This window comes from Coregonus lavaretus (genome assembly GCF_964263955.1).
Source record: "Coregonus lavaretus genome assembly, chromosome: 6".
Taxonomy (NCBI): domain Eukaryota; kingdom Metazoa; phylum Chordata; class Actinopteri; order Salmoniformes; family Salmonidae; genus Coregonus; species Coregonus lavaretus.
The window spans coordinates 5340190-5359544 of record NC_139993.1 but is presented as its reverse complement, the minus strand read 5'-3'; the positions used below and the strand labels follow the sequence as shown (position 1 = coordinate 5359544).

Genomic DNA, 19355 nt, shown 5'->3' with positions numbered 1-19355 from the left:
TTCTTAGTGTGTTAATGCGAAAAATATCATTTTAATACAATAGATAGGCTAATGCATACAAAGCAGAAAGAGGACCGTTTCCAAACTAATCTGCGGGACAACAAACATATTTTCATCTCGAAGTGGTCTGTCTGACAGTCTGCTCCCACCCGCAGCATGAAAAATGCATACTGCGCCGCAATGATCTCTGTACTTGCGGGTTCCAACAGAGATCAATGCAGCTTTTTACTCAAAGGTACAGTGCCTTCAGAAAGTATTCACACCCCTTGACTTTTTCCACATTTTGTTGTTACAACCTACATTTAAAATGGAATACATGGAGATGTGTCACAATACCCCATAATGTCAAACTGGAATGATGTTTTTAGATATATATACAAATTAATAAAAAATGTATGGCAAAATGCGTAGGATTGCAGGATATTGGCTTTAAAGCTGCAATATGTAATGACCTGACCAAATTTACATAGAAATGTGTGTTATAGATCTATCAATGTCATTGAAAGCAAGTCTAAGAAGCGGTAGATCTGTTCTGTGTGCGTTATTTCTATGCTTCCCATTCTTAAGTTTAATTTTACTTTCGGTTTGTACACCAACTTCAAACAGCTGAAAGAAAATACAATATTTTTGGTTATGGTAAATATATTTCACAGTGGTTTATCGATGGTACAATGATTCTCTACACTATACATGCTTGTTTTGTCACATAAACTGAAATTAGGCAAACTATTTGAATTTTAGCAACCAGGAAATGGTGGTGCAATTTCTGCATAATGCTTCTTTAAAACTGCAACATTTTCTCTCAGCAATTCCATTTTTAGAGTTGTGTCACGCCCTGGCTCTGGGGACTCTAATATGTTGAGCCAGGGTGTGTAAAGTCTGTGTTTTGTTCTAGGTTTCACATTCTAGTATTGTTGTTCTATGTTGGCCAGTGTGGTTCTCAATCAGAGGCAACGTGATTCAGCTGTTGCTTGTTGTCTCTGATTGAGAACCATACTTTAGCAGCCTGTTTCCCCACAGAGTTTGTGGGATCTTGTTTCTAGTCTGTTGGGTTAGACCGTGAACTGTCACGTTTTCGTTTTGTTGTTTTTGATCGTGTCTCTAATAAAGAGTGTGTTTGCCTGCAACGCTGCGCCTTGGTCCTCATCTCTGTTCGACGATCGTGACAGAAGATCCCACCAGAACTGGACCAAGCAGCCTAGTGAGGAGCAGAGAGGGTGGACTTGGGAACAGTGGAGGAAGAGCTTCGACTGGGTCAAGCCGAATGAGGAGCTGAATGGCGGGAATTGGAAGCAGAAGAGCGAGAGTTGGGCGAGAACTATAGAGGCCTGGCCCACGGGGAAGAGAGACTCCCAGAACATTTTTAGGGGGGGGCTCACGACGTCGGGGCAGCAGGAGGCCGCGATAGAGCGGCCCAGCGGGTTGGCAGAGGAGGCCGCCATGTTACGGGGGCCACTGGTCGAAGAGGGGATGGAAGGTGTAGAGGCACGGCGAGAGGTACTGGGGTGTGTTGCCAGTCCGGTCCGGCCTGTTCCTGATCCCCACGTAGGGCCAGTGGTGTGTGTTCCCAGTACGGTCCGGCCTGTTCCTGCCACTCGCACCAAGTCTACGGTGCGCGTCGCCAGCTCGGCCCGGCCTGTTCCTGCTCCCCGCACCAAGCCTGTGGTGCGCGTCGCCAGCCCAGTCCGGCCCATTCCTGCTCCCCGCACCAAGTCAGTGGTGCGTTTCGTCAGCCCTGTCCGGCCCGTTCCTGCTCCCCGCACCAAGTCAGTGGTGCGTTTCGTCAGCCCAGCTCGGCCCGTTCCTGCTCCCCGCACCAAGTCAGTGGTGCGCTTCGTCAGCCCGGCTCTGCCCGTTCCTGCTCCCCGCACCAAGTCAGTGGTGCGCTTCGTCAGCCCGGCACGGCCCGTTCCTGCTCCCCGCACCAAGTCAGTGGTGCGCTTCGTCAGCCCGGTCCGGCCCGCTCCTGCTCCCCGCACCAAGTCAGTGGTGCGTTTCGTCAGCCCGGCTCGGCCCGCTCCTGCTCCCCACACCAAGCCAGTGGTGTGCGTCGTCAGTCCGGCACGGCCCGTGCCTGTTCCACCGGTGGCTGGTCCGGCACCGGTCAGATGCTTCACGCCGGAGCTAGAGCAATCCGCTCCACCAGTGTGCAGTCCAGCTCCGGCCAGCGGGGCCAGACCGGACCAGGGGTACTTTGGGGGGTTGGAGAGGGAGCGGGGATCAGGCCCGGAGCCGGATCCGCCGCCTAAGCGGAGTGCCCACCCGGTCCCTCCCCTGTGGTATTTGGTGGGCGCGGTCGGAGTCCGCGCCTTTAGGGGGGGGTACTGTCACGCCCTGGCTCTGGGGACTCTAATATGTTGAGCCAGGGTGTGTAAAGTCTGTGTTTTGTTCTAGGTTTCACATTCTAGTATTGTTGTTCTATGTTGGCCAGTGTGGTTCTCAATCAGAGGCAACGTGATTCAGCTGTTGCTTGTTGTCTCTGATTGAGAACCATACTTTAGCAGCCTGTTTCCCCACAGAGTTTGTGGGATCTTGTTTCTAGTCTGTTGGGTTAGACCGTGAACTGTCACGTTTTAGTTTTGTTGTTTTTGATCGTGTCTCTAATAAAGAGTATGTTTGCCTGCAACGCTGCGCCTTGGTCCTCATCTCTGTTCGACGATCGTGACAAGTTGCAGGAAACTTGCTTAAAAATGCTAACATTTCTCTACGCAGCCAAGATGGGGGAACTCTAAAATTCAGACACCCCAATGCCACGCCTCCCGACACGCCCACCACCTAAGCCCCTGCTCTTGATTTACAGCATTTCCCTCAGACAACAACACGTGCAAAAGTAGCCCAATTAGCAGAAGGGATGGGGGCATCTTCTTGTCGTGTGCAGTGCGGAAGTTTCTAACAGCTGTCAGTCAAAACCCATACAGTGCTGTGAAGCGGAGAACCTGAGCGCTGACGTCATGTATAGCATGTTACTGTACAGCCATTGCGTTCCAATTTAGGCGCGGATCAATGACAAAATCTGCAATTTTTTACCCGTATACGGGAAAGGACTACTAATCAGGAAGAGATCGGTAATGAAAGACCACTGCATAATCTGATCTCTTTTTCTGTGAACTACAATACCCAGCTTTTACCCTCTCTCATCTGCTAAAGTAGTGTTGTAGTTTGAGGGGATATTTGGATGTGTGGTTTTTTGTGTGTATGTGTCTTAGCGTTTGGCACTGTTCTGGGTTCAGACATTGACAATTCTAGTACAATTCTAGTACAAATCGAAAGTATTGGCAAGAACTCGGCAAGGTCTCTCACGTGCACACATGACGTACAGACATGTCACTCATGTTTTTTTATCAAAGGTGTCATTTAGCTAATGGGTCAAATTGCAATTTCTGAGAGAAAGTGAGACTGGAGTAGACATTTCCTTTTCTTTATCAATTATCTTTTCATGCTCAAAGGATCCATTATAGTGAGTGAGATGTATTGGCGTACAATAATACCATTGGGGGAGAAATACATTTTATAGGCATAATTCATTTTTTTTGGGCAATTCTCATTCTTTGGTTGAGACATTAAACTGAGGTCTCAGTGGTAGGTTTCCCGTTTCCCTTTCATTATACATATCTTGGTATTTGTTGCAAGTGTATCATGTCTTGGATCAATTTCAACCCCAACATCTAATATTATCATGGCCACCTAATCCTTTCTTCTCAATTTGGCTCGTTTGACTACTCATCTTATCTGGTAAAAATAAAGGTAAATGATGAAGTAATATAACGGTAGATAATATTTATCTAGCCAAGTCTCATTGCTTAAGGATTTGGTAGTCTTAGAGTAAAGCTATTGGATTGGTCATTACAAAGAATGATTTCTAATGCTAGAAATATCCATTATCAGCTCTGTCTCGAGACTGCAGTGAAATCTGCCTCTCTCTCTCTATCTCTGTAGCTCTCTCTCACTCACTCACTCACTCACTCACTCACTCACTCACTCACTCACTCACTCACTCACACGCTGAAAGAGGCATGTGCTTCTCTCCTTAGATAATTGCATTCAGCCCGGAGTGAGAAAAACAGACAAAGGCTCACCCCGGCTTCCAAACCTGCAAAGAAAAATGCACAGAGGGAAGTGGGATGACAGAAAAAAATGAATATAGGAAGAGTAAGAGGGGCAGAAAGAGAGGGTTTCACCAGAGCAGGAAATCATTACTGATAGAGCACTCTTCAAGGGATTTCCCTGATGTTGAGATAGAGGATGGCTATGGTAATGGAGGAGGAAAGGAGAAGAGAAGGTGAGAAGAGAGGAAAGGAGGGGATAAAAAGAAAGGGAAAGTTATGAGGAGGGAGGAAAGAAGGGAAGGAGAGAGGAAAGGAGTGGAGAAGAGAGCAGGGGAGAAGAAAGAAGGATGAGAAAGATCTGAGGAGGTTGGAAAGAAGGGGAGAAGAGAGGAGGGTTAAATAAGGAAAGGAGGATAGTGATTCTTGAGGGACTCTGCATGTTTATTAGATGGTTAGGAGCCAGTCATGGCCTTGTGTGACTGTGAGGAGATGAGAAGCACCATCTTCCTGCTGAATCTTTAAACAAGACTCCTTTTCTGCTGCCAACTCCTTGACAGGTGACTGCCTCAATATCCTGGAACTTTGGCGCTTCCGCACACTGTCCACATGCCAACCCCGCCGCCTGGGCATCGTGTGTGTGTTTTACTTAAGGAAGCTATGGTCTCACACTCATGCAAGCACATTCAAGCACACACATACACTCACACACACAGATCCCAGAAAAAGAAAGCACACGTGTGTGTGTGCATGCTTGTTTGTGTGCTTGCGACCTTAGCTTCCCTCTTGAAAACTTGGACAGCCTTTCCAGTAACCTCAAATATCTTCTAATTATTTATGATGCTTTACGTGAAGGTACACCTTCAAAAGGCAAAACACTGATACATTCTGTATGAAAATGCATCAGCAAGGAGCTGCAATATCAGGTCTTATATTCCTTTCATTTGGCTAGATATCCCTTAACTCATTCTCTCTGTCCTCACATCTCCTTAGCCTATAGAGGGAAGGAGGAAACATGGGAGGAGGGTGTAACAGACACACACACTTCCTGTACAATCTCTGGAGCGTGGACTCGATATGGGAAATGTAAATGTGACTGTACTCTTTCCTCTTTGTCATTATCTGTGGTGACTTCACAATAGGGAAGCAAAGCATTACGTAACCTCATGTTCTATTTTCCTGCGGTACTACTGTACATTCAGCTTGGTTTCAACAGACCTAAACAGGAATGTAATGGGTACAGGAAGAAGAGTTTTACCTCATAAAACCTTGTAAAACCTCGTAAAACCTCGTAAAACCTCAGAATACCTTGTAACTACCTCAGACTACCTTGAAGGCCCTGTGCTAAAACACATTGCAGTTTTGAATGCATGTCTGTGTTTTATAAATTCTATAGTAATGCAAAGACCTTTGAAATAAAATGTGTTTTCTTCCAACCAGAGTGCCTTGAACCAGATCCATTAATGTACATGATACATATACGTCTCTGCCCTCGAACCATAGAAATGAATAAAGATAGGTTATGCCTGGAACATCCTTGAGACGTAAGCCCTGAACCTACTGCTCCATATTATTCTGTGTTACAAAGCGGTGACAGTGTTTCTCTGTCTGAATAACCATTTAGCCTCTAATAACAAAACACCAAAATTATGGCATTTTTCATGGAAGAATGGTGTTGCATCCCTCTGATAGAGTTCCAGACACTTGTAGAATCTATGCCAAGGTGCATTGAAGCTGTTCTTGCTCATGGTGGCCCAACGCCCTATTAAGACAATTTATGTTGCTGTTTCCTTTATTTTAGCAGTTACCTGTATATTATACAGTAAAAGCAAGGAGCCAACAGTCAGTTAATTAGTGTTTTAGTAATTAGTGTAACATGTTAGTGTATCAACGAGGGACAGCAAGGAAAAGGGATAGAGTGGGAAGCCGGAAAAGATTGAGATGAGAAAAGAACAGGAGGAGGGAAGCAGAGGGTGAAGGAGAGGCAAAAAATAGATTGCAGTGAAAGAAAATATCCTAAAATAGAGGGATATAGAGATTTGGAAACTTGGTAGACGAGACGGACTTGGAGTTGGGAGATGTGTAAAATGGAGAGGGGGAGTGGAGGACAGACTGAGGGAGTTGGGGTTGGGAGACATGAAGACATTCAGAGGGATAGGGGATAGCGAGAGAGACTGAAGGACGGAGAGGGGAATTGAAGGAGAGAGCCGCATAGAGGGAAAGATGGAGATAGAGGGAGTCTGGGGAGGGCTGATTGGGGGATGTAATGAGCTGTAGCAGACAGTCTGCGCCAAGGGGACCAACAGAAACGCTCCACTCCTCCCTCTACGACCCACTTTGGGATCCCACCGAGAGATAGCCGTTGCGCAAGCGCACACACAAGACCACACACACACACACGCTCTCGTTCTCGCTCTCGCCCAAGCACGTTCGCACAGAGCCACAGTACCACTCCACAAGTTCTCTCTGCTCCACTCCACTTCTCTCTCTAGTACAGCATGTCCTCTGACACCCTTCTCCATCTCTTCTCTGTTTGTTTTGGCTGTGGATCAAAGTCTCCTCTCCTCCTGTGTGGTTTAGGAACACTCCTACTTTAGGGGATGAGTGTCTCCCTGCTTGTTTAGAACAGTCTGTCCCTTTTGAAGTATCTCTCCATCTCCTTCTCTCATTCTATCTATAAGGCCTTGTCTCTATTCATGTTCCATGTCCTATTTGAGAAGACTCGTCTGCCACTTTGACCTCTATCCTAAAAGTTCATAAACACAACAAACACAGTGGTAGACCTGTGTGGAGAGCTCACCATCTGAATGTAATGGCCACCTGAGGTTTGTTGTGGGGAGTTGTTACAGTGTTGGTTTGAACTGTGTCTGTGCACGTGCTTGAATGTCCAGATGAGAACACGTGTGCTGGACTGCTGGTGGTGGGTTTCTGCATAATTCAAACGTTGGATTTGTGTAACACATGCGCACCCCCCCAATCCCCCCACCCACACCCACCACACCCCACCCCACACACACACAATCCCCACCTCAGACACTCACCTGTGTTCCCCTTGATAATAATGACTAAGCCCTATCTGAGATCCCAAGCCAGCTGCTATATTTGATGCCTCAGCAGCGCTATAGCGTGCCTCTTCTCTACTTTACCTTTAAACATCACCCTGCTGTGAACACACTGTACCTGCTACCAGCCGGGTCTGTCCATGCACAATAATACCCTCTTCACTGTGGGAGTCCCAGTACGGTCTAAATAGACCTGTATGTACTCTGCGTGTATCCCTTAGTGACCTGAACCTCACCGAAACTTCTCTAGTTCAAAGACCCTAATGCCTTGTAATTGGAAGTTATTTATAGTTTCTGTGATATCCAACTTTTTTCACTGTGAAAACAAATAAAAACATATTTTGTTGTGGTTGGCACGCTGCAATGCTTGCACACATACTGTATGCAAACGTTTAGCGGTTTACAGAGTAATTAAGAACTGAAACATTTGTATAGTGCTTTTGTTGTTTGCTTTCTAGCTGTCCTGATTTGACTGGATCTCTGTTTGTGCCCTCAGGTTCTGTATGCAGAAAAGTTCCAAGCTGGTGCCAGGGGTGACGTTGGACCTCATTGAGAAGTAAGTACCGCTGTGGCAACTCTCCCTCCCTCTTTCATTTCTGTTTTCTTTTGTTTTGATTGCTTTTCTTATTTTGTTCTCTCCCTCTCAGCATGTAGTTTGGACCGAATTAAAGCCCTTCTTTTTCTTTTGTAAAGCTCTGATCAGTTTTTTTTTTTGAATGGATGGATTTTATTATGTTCTTGTTGCGTATGATACAAATATGCCAGATAAAAGGACCTACAGATGCAATTACACTCGTTTTGAGAACATAAAAGGCAGCTTACAGCACCTAGAGCCGTGTCTCTACCCCAACTACACAGAGAGACTATGTTCACACACACACATAACAGAAAAACAAGAGAAACCGAGAGAAACTGTTCACAACTTTTGATTTTGCCCTCTTGCCGAGTCTTTGTCTGACGCAGACATACGTTCTCTCTTTCTCACCAAATTCCTCCAAGCACACATGCTTGCGTGTAAACGCACGCACGCATGACTTTGCCTCCAGCTAATTGTGTGACTCAGCACATGGCCATAATTCCCTCAGTGTGCTCAATGTTAACCAGGCCATAATGGACGCACACACACACACACACACACACGAGTCTAGTCCTCCTCTAGAGGTTAATTAGTGTGTTTAGCTGAGGGCTAGTAGAGGCTGAGGGTTTCATGGTGCAGACTCACTGAACGTGTGTGTGTGTGTGTACGCGAGTTTGTGTGTTGGGGGCTCAGGGTTCATCTAGTGGAACTCTTTTCCCAGTTCCCAGTGTGACGCAGATAGTCACGTTTCACTCCTCTCTCTGCCTACTCTACACCTCTCCTTGACTGGAAGTGAGTTTAGGATTGGATCCAAACTCCAAAGTTGCCTCCCCTGTGCCCCGTACCTCCTCAGGTACCTCAGCCGAACCACAGCCTGTTCCTCTTTCAAATAATCCCCTGTTCCGAAGGAGAGGATACAAGAACTCTCTCTCTCTTCAGGTGGAGAAGTTACTCCCTCCTTCCTTCTCTCTTGCTCACTAGTGGGCTATCTGGCTCTCTCTCTCTCCCTTTGGCATCATGTCTAACTCTCTCTCTTCCCACCTTCTCTCTGGCTTTCTCTCTTTTCTTCTCTTCCTCTCGTTCTTTCTCTCTCTCTCTGACGTGTGGAGATGCCCCTGTGGAGGATAAAAGCTGGTTAAGAAATAACCAGGTGGAAGAGAGAGCCTTTCAACTAGCCTAACAATCAGAGGGATCTTACTTTGCTCCTCTCTCTCTCTCTCTCTCTCTCTCTCTCTCTCTCTCTCTCTCTCTCTCTCTCTCTCTCTCTCTCTCTCTCTCTCTCTCTCTCTCTCTCTCTCTCTCTCTCTCTCTCTCTCTCTCTCTCTCTCTCTCTCTCTCTCTCTCTCTCTCTCTCTCTCTCTCTCTCTCTCTCTCTCTCTCTCTCTCTCTCTCTCTCTCTCTCTTCTCCTTCTGCCGAATCAGTACATCATGGGCAGGTTTTGACAGCTTTGACACCTCTCCCTCCTGACATCTCTCACTGGGCTGGAGTGAGGGCTATGGAGAGAACACATCTAAAGGCATCTCAGGAGGCTCATACCTGTTACAGATGAGCGTCAGTCTTACATCGTGGGTTTGCGTCATGCTGGGAAAAGGCTCCCCTCTGGAAACGGAGCTACCTTCCTAGTGTGTTAGTGACGACATTGACTTGACCCAGATACACCCAAAATAAATCAAAGTGCAGGTTGCGTTTGAGAGCTTTGCAAGTGTGAGGATGTTTTTGGAGGCCTCCTCTCAATTGAATGTGTAGAGTGTATTCCGTAGTGTACTACTGTAGTTCAATATCACCTCAGAGAGTTGGACATCATCCAACCCAGTGTAATCAGTTTGCGTCAAAGTTCTTGCTGGGAAAGGCTTTCCTTCTGAGTGTGTGACGACGTTCAGATTTGACCCAGATGCAGACCAAAAAGAAATGAAAATGCAGGTGCTATTTGAGAGCTTTGCAGATGTTTAGAGTGGTGTACTAGTTCAAAATCACCTCACAGTTGGACTTCACCCCCAAAGTACTGGAGTCCGGTGTAGCAACAGAAGCGCTAATTCATCATGTACTGTAGCTATTACTCTCTAAATAATCACCCAACACCTTACCATGTGTGGTTGCCAATGTGCTGCAATTGCAAAAACACCCCTTTCAGTGAGACAGATTATTTTAGACAGGTTGCTGTGTTCTCTGACAGGCCAGTTCTGTTGGGTCTCATAAGAACTTGTCCATAGCAGAGGTCGCACCTTGTCACAACACTCATTTAAAGTACCTTCTCATTTACCTCTGTCTGGAACTTTAAACACAACTAGTTTTGGTGGCAGTCTCTAAAATGGTTACTGTTTACTCAAAACACTTTATATCTGAACACTATAACGTTGCACCCTCCTGAACAGGCCCCAGGTGTATTAGTGCTGAGTTGGACCAAAAACCTGGACACACCCTGTGTGGCTCTCCAGGACCGGGGTTTTTGACAGCTACAATAAGGAGTGTTGCTGAAGTGTGAGCTTCCAGAAGGCTGAGCTGTGTCAATGTGTGTTTCTGCGTTGGTCCCTGGGAGATGGTGACATTTACCTCCCAGCTGAGTTTGTGACTCAGTCAGCACATGGCTATGACTCCCTCCGTGTGCTCAGTGTTAACCGGCCATAATGGAGACACACACACACACTTTCTGCTCAGAGGGCCAAAATGTTACATATCACCAGCCGACCCCCATTACATAAGACTAAGTCACTGCAAAGAACTTGGACCAACCAATAATTACATGATTTACTTCTTCTCTCCCTCCTACACACAACCCCCCCACACACACACATTCCCCTACATACGCACACTTATTCCAAAAGGAACTTAGATAAGAGATTTTGAGTCACGATTCTAAACCATATCAGTTATCATGACTAATACTCTGCTTCACTCAGATGCAATATAATACATGTTGTTTATTTTCTCCTTTGACTTCACTCCTACAACAGCCAAGCCGCCTCCTTATCAAGGATGATCGTTTCTTATCAAGAAACAGTTATTTTCTTTTCATCTCCCCACAACTCTGTTTTCCCAGTGCATGGGAATGATGGGAATATCATGGGAACCCTATGAGCGTTGAGCTTGGATCCCAATTCCAATCCCGTACCCTATTGATACTGTGTCTCCCAGACCCTCTGAAGGGGTGCAGCGGCTAGTCTGGCCCCCTGCTGGGTCTCTTTAGGGGTCCCTGAGTAGGGTAGGGCAGTGCTCATCATGCCTAGTCACTTGGCTTATGTGTCATTATGTCACATGACGTGGTTACCTGAGAGACCTGGACACTCAGCAGTGACACTGGCACACTCTACCTTTTTGGAAAATAATAATAATAAATCCAATTAAAGTTAATAAATGGAAAACACTTTATGCTGTAGCTGGTATGGCAGGTAACAATTATGGTTGCAAAGGGATATTATACTTTGACCAGGATATCCATCCATCCATTCATTACCACCATATCCCCTCTTAATCCTTGAACAAAGAGGAAAACCAATTTACCTCGCCACTTTGCTGGTACACAGGTTGTCCTGTCCTGAATGCTAAATGTTTCCTCTTTAGGTTCAATCATAGTTGGCAGGAACACCCAGTACTCAGTGCTTTTACTCCACAGAGCCACCAGCCTTTCATCTAAACAGTAATGAGATGTTATCGGCTGTATTGTTTGTCCTTCAGAGGTCTCTCCCCTAGCCAAACAAGCTTTGGAAATCCTGTCGAAGTGTTAGTAAATAATACTGGTAGGGTAGGTTTTACTGAATTATTGATAATAAATTGTTCGCCCCTAGCCCCTGAGAAAACATGTCTTCACATGTCTCTGCTCACCAGTGCCCCCAGTCGAACGGAGTCAAGGTTATGGCGGAACCTTATGGCAGAACCTTGTGGCGGAACCATGCTGTCTTACTTTTCCTCCCTTCTAATACATTTAGCTGAGTGAGTGTGTGTGTTGTCAGTACTGACTGCTCATGTGTGTTAGGCCAGATGAATGGGGGCAGTGGGTGAACTCTTGTGGGGTCTGAATGGGAAAGAGAAATGGTGTCTCTTTGATGCTCTGACACACTGCTCTTTCGCATGAGTGATGCCTTGTTGGTTCAGTGCAGCCCCTCAGTGTCCTCTCTGGGCACTGTGTGTGTGTGTGTGTGTGTGTGTGTGAGCTTTCTTTAGTATGTGTGTGTGCTCTCTCTGTGTGTGTGCGCATCTCAGGATATACCCAGGGAGATGGGGGAAGCCATTTGTTGCTCTCAGTGAGTCTGTATCCCCCTTCCTCCTAGTACCCCTCTCCCCCACTGAGGGGGTCATAAAGCATCATGGGGCCCGGTCAACACATCACCATCAACACAGCCAGGCCTCTATTGATCTACACTACACACACTGGGGCTGTCAGGAGTCATCATTAGACCACACACTATATGGCTTTACATTTTACTTTTTGTTCATTTAGCAGACACTCTTATCCAGAGCAATTTACAGGCGCAATTAGGGTTAAAGTGTCTTGCTCAAGGGCACATCGACCTAATGTTTTTTTCACGTAGTCGGCTCAGGGATTGGAACCAGCAACCTTGCGGTTACTGGGCCAAGGCTATTAACAGCTAGGCTACCTGTCGTCCCACATGCTAGGCTACCTGTCGCCCCACATGCTAGTTTACCTGTCGCCCCACATGCTAGGCTACCTGTCGCCCCACATGCTAGGCTACCTGTCGCCCCACATGCTAGGCTACCTGTCGCCCCACATGCTAGGCTACCTGTCGCCCCACATGCTAGGCTACCTGTCGCCCCACATGCTAGGCTACCTGTCGCCCCACATGCTAGGCTACCTGTCGCCCCACATGCTAGGCTACCTGTCGCCCCACATGCTAGGCTACCTGTCGCCCCACATGCTAGGCTACCTGTCGCGCCACATGCTAGGCTACCTGTCGCGCCACATGCTAGGCTACCTGTCGCGCCACATGCTAGGCTACCTGTCGCGCCACATGCTAGGCTACCTGTCGCGCCACATGCTAGGCTACCTGTCGCGCCACATGCTAGGCTACCTGTCGCGCCACATGCTAGGCTACCTGTCGCGCCACATGCTAGGCTACCTGTCGCGCCACATGCTAGGCTACCTGTCGCGCCACATGCTAGGCTACCTGTCGCGCCACATGCTAGGCTACCTGTCGCCCCACATGCTAGGCTACCTGTCGCCCCACATGCTAGGCTACCTGTCGCCCCACATGCTAGGCTACCTGTCGCGCCACACACACACACACACACACACACAGACACACAGACACAGAGACACAGACAGACAGACACACACACAGAGACACAGACAGACAGACACACACACAGAGACACAGACAGACAGACACACACACAGAGACACAGACAGACAGACAGACACACACACAGAGACACAGACAGACAGACACACACACACAGAGACACAGACAGACAGACACACACACAGAGACACAGACAGACAGACACGCACACAGAGACACAGACAGACAGACACACACACAGAGACACAGACAGACACGCACACACACAGAGACACAGACAGACACGCACACACACAGAGACACAGACAGACACGCACACACACAGAGACACAGACAGACACACACAGAGAAACAGAGTAAATGGGCCTTTGGGAGTGGGGGGCAGTGGGCGGTATACACTCATGGGAGGAACCCCCCCATCCATCCAACTCCCACAGGGGACAGAAAGCCTCTAGGGCCATACCCATGGAGCAGTAGAGGTATCTATTAAATGTATTGTATTGGAGCCTTGAGAGTGCTGCTTTTCTTTACTTATCGCAATAGAAGGAATGGTGCTGAACTGAGCATTAGCTTATATACCGAGGTTAAGATTTCCTCCAACTTCTGGTTGGAGATGAGGGTTTTTCTTGTGTCATGCTTGTATTCTGAGTGGTGGCTCCTATATACAAGTAGCCTCTGCTGGCTTTCTTTAGTATGTGTGTGTGCTCTCTCTGTGTGTGTGTGTGCGCATCTCAGGATATACCCAGGGAGATGGGGGAAGCCATTTGTTGCTCTCAGTGAGTCTGTATCCCCCTTCCTCCTAGTACCCCTCTCCCCCACTGAGGGGGTCATAAAGCATCATGGGGCCCGGTCAACACATCACCATCAACACAGCCAGGCCTCTATTGATCTACACTACACACACTGGGGCTGTCAGGAGTCATCATTAGACCACACACTATATGGCTTTACATTTTACTTTTTGTTCATTTAGCAGACACTCTTATCCAGAGCAATTTACAGGCGCAATTAGGGTTAAAGTGTCTTGCTCAAGGGCACATCGACCTAATGTTTTTTTCACGTAGTCGGCTCAGGGATTGGAACCAGCAACCTTACGGTTACTGGGCCAAGGCTATTAACAGCTAGGCTACCTGTCGTCCCACATGCTAGGCTACCTGTCGCCCCACATGCTAGTTTACCTGTCGCCCCACATGCTAGGCTACCTGTCGCGCCACACACACACACACACACACACACAGACACAGAGACACAGACAGACAGACACACACACAGAGACACAGACAGACAGACACACACACAGAGACACAGACAGACAGACACACACACAGAGACACAGACAGACACACACACACAGAGACACAGACAGACAGACAGACACACACACAGAGACACAGACAAGACAGACACACACACACAGAGACACAGACAGACAGACACACACACAGAGACACAGACAGACAGACACACACACAGAGACACAGACAGACAGACACACACACAGAGACACAGACAGACACGCACACACACAGAGACACAGACAGACACGCACACACACAGAGACACAGACAGACACGCACACACACAGAGACACAGACAGACACACACAGAGAAACAGAGTAAATGGGCCTTTGGGAGTGGGGGGCAGTGGGCGGTATACACTCATGGGAGGAACCCCCCCATCCATCCAACTCCCACAGGGGACAGAAAGCCTCTAGGGCCATACCCATGGAGCAGTAGAGGTATCTATTAAATGTATTGTATTGGAGCCTTGAGAGTGCTGCTTTTCTTTACTTATCGCAATAGAAGGAATGGTGCTGAACTGAGCATTAGCTTATATACCGAGGTTAAGATTTCCTCCAACTTCTGGTTGGAGATGAGGGTTTTTCTTGTGTCATGCTTGTGTTCTGAGTGGTGGCTCCTATATACAAGTAGCCTCTGCTGGCTATATTCTAGGACCTGCTAGCCTTCAGCTTCATCTTGCTCTCCAGTTCTAGACTCAACACTGTCCTGTTCTAGAGTCAAAGCTGATACCATTTAACACTAGAACTGCCTTTCAGCCTATCAGTAGCTGCTAGAGAACATTGCCGGGCATCCCCTTTATTATGTGCATCAAATGATCAGATCAGATGCATATCAACCCTCAAATTGCAGCAAACATAAGCACCAACGATTGATAAATAGTGCATAAACTATTATAAAGGATTAATTGCATGAAGAACTATTTGTGGAAATATATCCATTTAAAAAAAACTAGTTATTTGTTTAAATAAGGATATGTTTTGTGTAATTCTGCAAAGTCCTAGAAAAACGTAGGCAGATAACCTATTTTAGTTTCCCTTACAATAAAAACATTACAGTGTAAATCATTTGAGCAACTTTATTTGTAGATTTGGTTAGTCATAGTTATAGTGATTTAAAAAAGTCCAGTTACAGCTTCTTTTGACAAAGTAGAAATGAAAAATATTACAATATATCCAGCCAGGTGCTCAGGTTAAATTATTTGCTGTATTCCTAAACAGAAGCACCAGTGCATGAACAATTGTAAAGGATGAATTGCATAAATAAATATGAATGGAAATATATTAATAACAAAATATAAAAACAATAATTTGTTGATTGTATCGGACGCTATATTGTGCCCTTATACGAGTACCTTTACGCATGAATCAATCTGTCTTCTCTTTATGCTTTGGGTCCACAGTCAGCACACATCTTCGGGGCGTTGTGTGAGCAAGCCCCACAAACAAATCGGTTGCACCGCACACAGTTTTCATGGGCCTTGTTTCGTTTGCACCTGCCGCAGGCGTCGCATAATCTCGCCAAAGCAGTTGCGTGGCATGGTCTCTCTGAAAATGTGCACCCCATACCTATCAGACCAAGATGACTCCACATCATGCTCTTTCCGCCATATGCCCCGCGGACATACAAGAGTGCAATAAATGCTTACAGTTCATTCATAGACATTTCCTTTTCTATGTACATGAGCAACAGTACAATCTCTGATGTGCTGCAACAACTCGTCACTCTTTTCTACCCAAACCCTGCAATCCTACCCAGACTCCTGTCTCACTGTGGCAGTTGGGAACACCGTCTCAGTTGGCTCTGTTCTGGTTTTTCTGCGGCGAGGCTCAGGCATCGGAGGCGGCAGCTCGACGTCAACATCAGAATCCGATGAAGTCTCTTCGTCAGCAACGTCGATTTCAAGCTCAATATATGATCCTCCATCCGACTCCGACTCATCTAAATTCTGCAGCATTTGTAATGCGGTCAGTGCGTCCGTTCGTTTGGTTCAGCTTGCCATTGTGAACTACACACTGTATGTTGTACTCGGTGTCTAATTTGAGTCTCTGAAGGGAAATTATATACAATTTCCAGCCTTTCATCATAAAATAATTAGACCGCCCACAATTCTTCATCAAAATTACACTATTGTTCTAAATTCAATCATCCTTCACCCTCATATTTCAGATCAATCAAATTCAATCACCCTCTTCACCCTCATCATCATTCACTTCATTGAAGTCACATGCACTATTATCAGTTTTTATCTGGTTTCTATTGCCCATTCATCCATTGACGACAGAATTGAATTATGAGTTATTTGACAAAGGTAAGTGTAATAGAAACAGCAGAAAATGTATTTCTGATACTATATAGAAATCAAAATGGTTTACCTGCATGTCACTCTGAAGGGGGATATGATAAAGTGATGCTCCTTTCTCTGCATCTGTAAATTACAAGATGCGCCAATATCTTCATGTACAGTTTGACAACTGATAGACCTAATATTGTCACTCATCAGATTATTGTCAATTTAATCTTGACTATAGGCTAACTCTTAGTTTGGGTGTAGTTTAGGTGTCGTTTTGTTGGGCCGGCTGTGCAGGCTTACTGGCATCGTTTGACTGGCATTGTTTGTTTCCCGCTCGTCAACTTGGATAGAGTCAAAATCTACAAAATCAAGTGTCTTTGGCCGTTCTAGTGTTAACCCCAGTAGCCGTTAGCCTTAGCCTCCTCTCCCTCCACTTCTAGCCTCACTGACTGCTCATTATAAGACTGGGAGCTCAGAGGCTGGGAAAGGGGCTGAGGTGATTTTCCTTTGTCGCCGTGTTGATTACCATGGTGCCAGGCGCCACGAATACAGCTCCTGTCTGGGACATCCAATCCCCACGCTCATTTCCACGGCGATCTCAGGTTCAGAATACTGAGTGATCCGAGACACAGGATAGGCTAGTGCTGAAGGAGAGGGTTCCTATTAGGACTTTGTGGAGGACTTTGATTCAGATGAAGATTGCGTATGTCTGAGGCTGCGTCCCAAATGGCACCCTATTCTCTATGTAGTAAGGCTGAGCGATTAGTGCTTTTATTATTATTTGTTTTTGTATTTTACAATTTCACCCGGAAGCCAGCCGCACCAATGTGTCAGAGGAAACACCGTTCAACTAACAACCGAAGTCAGCCAGCAGGCGCCAGGCCCGCCACAAGGAGTCGTTAGAGCGCGATGAGCCAAGGAAAGCCCCCCCGGCCAAACCCTCCCCTAACCCGGACGACGCTGGGCCAATTGTGCGCCGCTCTATGGGAGTCACGGCCGGTTGTGACAGAGCCTGGGATCTAACCCGGGTCTGTAGTGATGCCTCAAGCACTGCGATGCAGTGCCTTGGACCACTGCGCCATTCGGGAGGCCTGCAATTAGTGCTTTTTGAGGACGTTTCGGTTCGATTATAAAACGTTATCACGGTTTTCAGTTTCCATTTCTTTCTTTTTTTTAAACATTAAATGCACTATGCATTATTGAATGCTGTAACACACAATACAACTATTAATAAGTCCCTTGGTGACTGCCCATTACTGCTTATCACTTATTAACCATCTATTCACATTACTTTAATAAAATATTAGTTTTATTTGATAACTTTATTATTTCATTCAAAGTCATCTCATCTCTATGAAGCTGCTGCCTATCCTGTCTGGCAAAATATTTTTTTTTACTAGTTCTTCAAAGTAAATAAGGCATACTTTTATGACTGCTGAATACCAACTATCTCTTAGATCATGTATTTTCATGCTCGCGAAGCAACTGCTTTCTATCCCCCTCGATCACGCCTCGATCAGACCGTCAACGTCATAGCAGTCACATTTCTTTCATTTCAACCCAACATGTTTATTGGATGTGTGTACACCAACAGTTCAACATTCACCTTCTGCTACTATTTCTGTCAAGTCTACACATACAATTTGATGCATACATTAGATAAATCCAACATATGCACGACACAGAACGAACTGCAACTACCTCTGCAACACAATGCTACAAGCCAAACGCAGCATTCCATTGGAAATTAATGTACTTCTGGTGTAGCAAATCGCAATGATGCTGTCGGTCTGATCAAGGCGTCAGTCTCCGTGTCTTGCTCCGCACAGACCACACAAGTTTAAGCGGGCGCGTAATGGATTATGGTCATTATAGTTGATTACCAAGTTTTCTGTGCTCAACTATGTACTGTGTACTATGTACTGATGCCACTGAAATGAATAGCTATATATGTTAATTAGACTGATGAAATGAATGTATCATAGATCACTGATATACACAGAGTGTACAAAATAATAGGAACACCTGCTCCTTCCATGACAGACTGACCAGGTGATTCCAGGTGAAAGCTATGATCCCTCATTGATGTCAATTGTTAAATCCACTTCAATCAGTGTAGATGAAGGGGAGGAGACAGGTTAAAGAAGGATTTTTAAGCCTTGAGACAATTGAGACATGGGTTGTGTATGTGCCATTCAGAGAGTGAATGGGCAAGACAAACTATTTAAGTGCCTTTGAACAGGGTATGGTTGTAGGTGCCAGGTGCACCGGTTTGTCAAGAACTGCAACACTGCTGGGTTTTTCACGCTCAGCAGTTTCCTGTATCAAGAATGGTCCACCACCCAAAGGACATATAGCCAACAAGACACAACTGTGGGAAGCATTGGAGTCAACATGGGCCAGCATCCCTGTGAAACACTTTCGACACCCTGTAGAGTCCATGCCCCAACAAATTGAGGCTATTCTGAGGGCAAAAGGGGGTGGGGGTTCAACTCAATATCAAACCTCAGCCTCCAGTATTTATGCTGCAGTAGTTTATGTGTCGGGGGGCTGGGGTTAGTTGGTTATACCTGGAGTACTTCTCCTGTCTTATCCAGTGTCCTGTGTGAATTTAAGTATGCTCTCTCTAATTCTCTCGTTCTCTCTTTCTCTCTGAGAACCTGAGCCCTAGGACCATACGTCAGGACTACCGGGCATGCTGACACCTTGCTGTCCCCAGTCCGCCTGGCCTTGCTGCTATTCCAGTTTCAACTGTTCTGCCTGCGGTTACGAAACCCCTACCTGTCCCAGACCTGCTGTTTTCAACTCTTAATGATCGGCTATGA

General features: G+C 46.3%; 1 protein-coding gene across 3 annotated transcripts in view; it reads left to right on the top strand.

Moving 5' to 3' along the window:
* Positions 1-19355, top strand: part of rptor (regulatory associated protein of MTOR, complex 1) — a 190617-nt gene that overhangs the window by 95280 nt on the left and 75982 nt on the right. For all 3 annotated transcript variants that reach the window (XM_084163751.1, XM_084163749.1, XM_084163750.1), the window contains exon 8: positions 7602-7661. In XM_084163751.1, the coding sequence (XP_084019877.1) occupies positions 7602-7661 (60 nt within the window). The remainder of the gene's footprint in view (positions 1-7601; positions 7662-19355) is intronic.